The following is a 5,234-nucleotide window of genomic DNA, read 5'->3' as shown; positions in this document are numbered from 1 at the left end:
GGGTATTTTCACTGTTGGTGCTTAGTGTACAGAAGAAAAAATACAAATATGTACAGAAAAATGAATAGCAACCCAGAAGTAAAAATTCAGAATTTAAACATGTACAAAAACAAATGTACTTATTGCATGTTTAATCACACAATGATGGGACGAATACAGTTTGGACCATTAGAGGCATATTTCAACAAAGAACATTATTCTTAAAAACAAGCTGAATTGCATTCATTCCTTTAACTTAGAGTAGGTGAGGCAGGACCTGCAGGTCGTCTGTTCCTTACTGGGTCACACTGAGGCAACCCATTATTCATGCGCTCACTCAGGGCAAGGAGCAATCTCACTAATAAACCTAAATCATGTTCCCTTGCCAGCGTGTCCTGGGTCGTCCTTTGGGTCTCCTCTCGGTTGGATGTGCTCGGAAAACCTCACCAGAGAGGAGTCCAGGAGACATCCTAATCAGATGCCCAAGCCTCCTTGTCTGGATTTCTGTAGTACATTTTGAAATCAGGTATATTTTCAAATTTATTTTATTGGCAGTTATCAGTACTGAGGCTGGCCCCATTTGAGTTAACTTACCACTCTAGTCAGAACTATTCTCTCTTTCTCTAAACTAAGGTTCTTCAAAAAAAACCTGAGCTATCATTTTAATCATGAATCATCATTCATGTCCTATTTAATTCCTAATTTCAAAGTGATGGCATTCCCTATCTGGTTTCTACCTAGCAACCCGTCTTTTATTTTCTCCTCTGCCCTCTGATTGGTGCTAAATTCCTCCAGCAGCGTGACGTTATAAGTGTGCAGCCATTCATCTTGTGACCGCTTCATCGGTTTCTAGCACCGATTCGAACACTTGTCAGAAAACATGTCGAGACTGTGGCTGCTGTTTGGTTTTGCTGCTGTAACTTCTGCCTTTTACCTGACCGAACAAGGTGAGGTGGACTGTTAGAGAGGCTTTTGTGTCAGCCACGTTTGATATTCCTGCTTTAACCTAAAAACTATTTCATAATCTTTTCAGACGAGTTTCAATTCAAGTCATGGTTAGCACAGGTCGGTGTATTTTAGTTGATCTAACATAAAGTGGAAGAAAAAAATCACTTTTATTGTCATGTAAGCTTTGAAGTTACCAGTTTTCTTCTGTTGTAGAACAACAAGGCGTACACCATGAAAGAGTACTACCAGAGACTGCAGATATTCACAGAGAACAAGAGAAGAATCGACAAACACAATGAAGGAAATCATTCTTTCACCAGTAGGATTTTTTTGCATTTTACATTTGTTTTTATTTCAATCATAAGAATACTGTAATATGTTATTTCTCCCTGCAGTGGGACTGAACCAGTTTTCAGATATGACGTTCAGTGAGTTTAGAAGAACGTTCCTGTTGTCTGAGCCACAGGTATACAATCTGACCAAGGAGCTGCTTACAGGGAAACTGATTCTTTTTAATAGAAGTTATTATAAGAAGTCTCTTTAAATTATGTTTACAGAACTGCTCAGCTACTAAGGGAAATTACCTTCGCAGCAATGGGCCACCAGACTCCATTGACTGGAGGAAGAAAGGGAACTACATAACACCTGTGAAGAACCAGGTGAAGGTTTAACACAAACATCCACTACAATCATTTTATGGATCTCAAAGGTCATTCTTGCATGTGTGCTCGACAGTTTAGAGATTTCAGTGAAGTATTTGAAAGGTTTTTAAATGTCCAGTTTTGATAAAGAGCTTCCGTGTATAACTGAAACTGGCAATAGTACAAAAGCATCAGGAAGTGAAATAGTTATTTTGAGGATATATGCTTTGTTTACTGTACTTTTGCCACCAATGCTGGTGGTGGTCGGAGGGACCGGTGGCGCCAGTGCTCGGCAGCCTCGCCTCCGTCAGTGTGCCCCAGGGCAGCTGTGGCTACATTGTAGCTCATCCCCACCAGTGAGTGAATGTGTGTGTGAATGGGTGAATGACTGGTTGTGTTGTAAAGCGCCTTGGGGGGTTCCAGGACTCTAGAAGGCGCTATATCAAATACAGGCCATTTACCATTTACCAATGTAAAGCTATAGAATATATTGAATACAAAATGTGTACGTTTTTTAATGAGATTTAGGCTAATGTGTGAGAACTCAGGGGTCAGTGCTATAAAAACATGTTTAAAATTAAAGTCCCATCAGTCTTCACACAGATGAAGTTACATCTCTGCATTTGACTCATCCCTGTGGGGAGAGGTGAGCTGCAGCAGTGGCTGCGCTCGGGAACTATTTGGTTTAACCCATAGACATGAATACACAGATGTCCTATTGGGTGCTCGAGAGCATAACAGCGCCATATTGGATGGGTCCCTTACTCTCCCAACCCAACTGGAGTCAACGCAGGATGAGCAACCATGCCTGTTTTTTTGTACAAAACACGGTTGCAACAGCCGGCGTTCTATTGAAAACAGATCACGTGGGACGACTACTGGCTTTTCGGACCTAACTGTGGGGCGACGGTGGCACAGGAGTTAAATGCTCGCCCCGTAATCAGAAGGTTGCAGGTTCGAGCCCCGCTCAGTCTATCGCTGTCGTTGTGTCCCTGGGCAAGACACTTAACCCACGTTGCCTGCTGGTGGTGGTCGGAGGGACCGGTGGCGCCTGTGCTCGGCAGCCACACCTCTGTCAGTGCGCCCCAGGCCAGCTGTAGCTACATCGTAGCTCATCCCCACCAGTGTGTGAATGCGTGTGTGAATGGGTGAATGACTGATTGTGTTGAAAAGCGCCTTGAGGGGTTCCAGGACTCTAGAAGGCACTATATCAAATACAGGCCATTTACCATTTTAATTATGCCACAATATGCGTCTGATTTTGTGAAAAAGCATATTAAAATGTGTTTTGTAGTAGGTAAACACCTTCCTCCAAAAAAAATGCACTGGGAGCGATTGGAGGACCATCTAAGATGGCGGCTGGCTACTACAGCAGCTCCAGTCCACAGGGCGTCTACTTATGTGATGTATGTGGTTTAACCCCCGAATGCAACCCCTTAAAGCTACAAGTGTCAGGTGGGGAGGCGTTGGGTTCCATTTTTAAAGTCTTTGATATGACCCAGCTGGATTAGAGCTAGGGATGTCCCAATCAGGTTCCCCCCCCCCCCACCCCCCGAGTCCAAGTCATTTGATTTTGAGAATCTGCCGATACCGAGTCCCAATCCAATACTTTCGATACATAAAAAAAATCGGAACATCCCTAATTTGAACCCCAGTCTCAGGGCAGACACTCATACTGCTAGGCCACTAAGAAGGACTTTTACACTGGACTGTTCAAATTATTAGTGCAAAAATAAGTAAGAATAGTCCAAAACACAAAGCTGATAGCTGACAGAAATATAGCTAACTTACCAGCAGGTGTAACTAAAGTGCAACTTAGGGATTTAAGTAACATTTTCTGTTTAAAGATAAGTACCAGAGATACGCATAAATATCCAACCTTTTATTGTTTTTGCTTTATTTATTCTGACAAAGGTTTTTATTTATTTATTTAATCCCAGGGAGCTTGTGGTAGCTGCTGGGCATTTTCCACTACAGGCTGTTTGGAGTCCGTCACTGCTATTGCCACTGGAAAGCTCGTACCACTGGTGAAGTATTTTTACTTAATTATCAAAAATGCTGCTGTGCACATATAAATAGACCAAAGCCATGAAATAAATATGGTTTACTGTAATGTTAAATGTTTTCTTATGTCCCTCAGTCAGAACAACAGCTGGTAGACTGTGCCCAGGATTTTAACAACCATGGGTGTAATGGGTGAGAGACAAAAATGTTCTTATGCTTCCTTTATCATATTCTTAACACTGATGTCATGTTTTTAAAGTTATGTTTTTATGCACCTTCCAGTGGTCTTCCCAGCCAGGCATTTGAGTACATCATGCACAACAAAGGACTGATGACAGAACATTACTATCCATACAAAGCTGTGGTAACTAATTATCCTAAAACTAAATAGGAAACAAAAAATATATTTATTGTGATTTCATTAAGCTTTTATCTTTTTTTTTTTGTTTGAAATAGGAAGGTACTTGCATGTACAATTCAAAACTGGCTGCAGCTTTTGTGAAGGAAGTAATGAACATAACAGCTGTAAGTTAAAAGCTGATCAAAGTAGAAGAATGTCATGAAGGTAGAATGTCCAGAGTTGTTTTTACCCTGTTTTTCAGTACGATGAGATGGGGATGGTCGATGCGGTCGGCACACACAATCCGGTCAGCTTTGCCTTTGAGGTGACTCCAGACTTCATGCATTATAAGCAGGGCGTGTATGCCAGGTGAGACCTAAATTATTAAATGCAATAATGATGCATTTTGTAATAATTTCCAACAGATAAATAATCTCTGATCCCTGTTGTTAAAAATAATTATTTTCCATTTGACTTGAAACCTCAAGATACAAAAAAAAAAAGAGGTAATGTTTGCTAAAACACAAAATGCTTTTCCATTTTAGGAAATATGTTATTGTTGTTTGTTCACTTCCTCATTCCATTTAAGTGTGATCATGCATATAGTTACACGACTTGTTTTTCTTCCTGCTTTCAGTACAACATGCCACAACACCACAGACAAGGTGAACCACGCTGTGTTGGCTGTTGGTTATGGAGAAGAGAACAGCACCCCTTACTGGATAGTGAAGAATTCATGGGGACCTAGCTGGGGCACTGATGGGTAGATTTTTTAATATTCACTCAGTCTGTGAAAAATATAAATATGTGGTTGTGAACCAAAAAAACACTAATTACAACAATTTCTTCTCAGATATTTCTTCATTGAACGTGGGAAAAACATGTGTGGACTCGCTGCTTGTGCATCTTTTCCGGTGGTCTGATAGTTTTTTAAAAATATTTTTACAAAAAGTACCTCTAGGGAAATATAATGTGTTTTTAATCTACAAACAATGGGCCATGCAAAAATTATATATATATATATATATATAGATAGATAGATAGATAGATAGATAGATAGATAGATAGATAGATAGATAGATAGATAGATAGATAGATAGATAGATAGATATAGATATATCATTTTAATTGCCTATATTTTATGTATGTTGAATGCTTCTCCGGAGTTTCAGTTTTTACCCTCTGCCAATCAGAATTTGATGATAGAAGGATTCATACCAAGACAAAATAATCTTTAATCTTTATATTAGGTCTTCTGGTTGACAAATAAATTATTATAAACATGTTTGTTTGAGTCTTTAATTGCACGGTTCCACTGGCAT

The 5,234-nt window shown here is 39.9% G+C and overlaps 1 protein-coding gene across 1 annotated transcript; it reads left to right on the top strand.

Annotated features, from left to right (window-relative positions):
• Positions 1–781: 781 nt before the first annotated feature.
• On the top strand, positions 782–5,197 carry ctsh (cathepsin H). Its single transcript, XM_015964500.2, has 12 exons — positions 782–926; positions 1,013–1,044; positions 1,141–1,246; positions 1,323–1,393; positions 1,485–1,586; positions 3,509–3,595; positions 3,709–3,764; positions 3,855–3,936; positions 4,029–4,097; positions 4,175–4,281; positions 4,550–4,675; positions 4,766–5,197. Exons 1-12 carry the CDS (start codon positions 860–862, stop codon positions 4,833–4,835), a joined length of 975 nt encoding a protein of 324 aa, XP_015819986.1. The 5' UTR covers positions 782–859; the 3' UTR covers positions 4,836–5,197.
• The last annotated feature ends 37 nt before the right edge of the window (positions 5,198–5,234 follow it).

The sequence above is a fragment of the Nothobranchius furzeri genome, chromosome 4 (genome assembly GCF_043380555.1).
Source record: "Nothobranchius furzeri strain GRZ-AD chromosome 4, NfurGRZ-RIMD1, whole genome shotgun sequence".
In the NCBI taxonomy this organism is placed as follows: domain Eukaryota; kingdom Metazoa; phylum Chordata; class Actinopteri; order Cyprinodontiformes; family Nothobranchiidae; genus Nothobranchius; species Nothobranchius furzeri.
The sequence above is the reverse complement of the archived record's forward strand: the minus strand, read 5'-3'. Positions and strand labels throughout refer to the sequence as shown.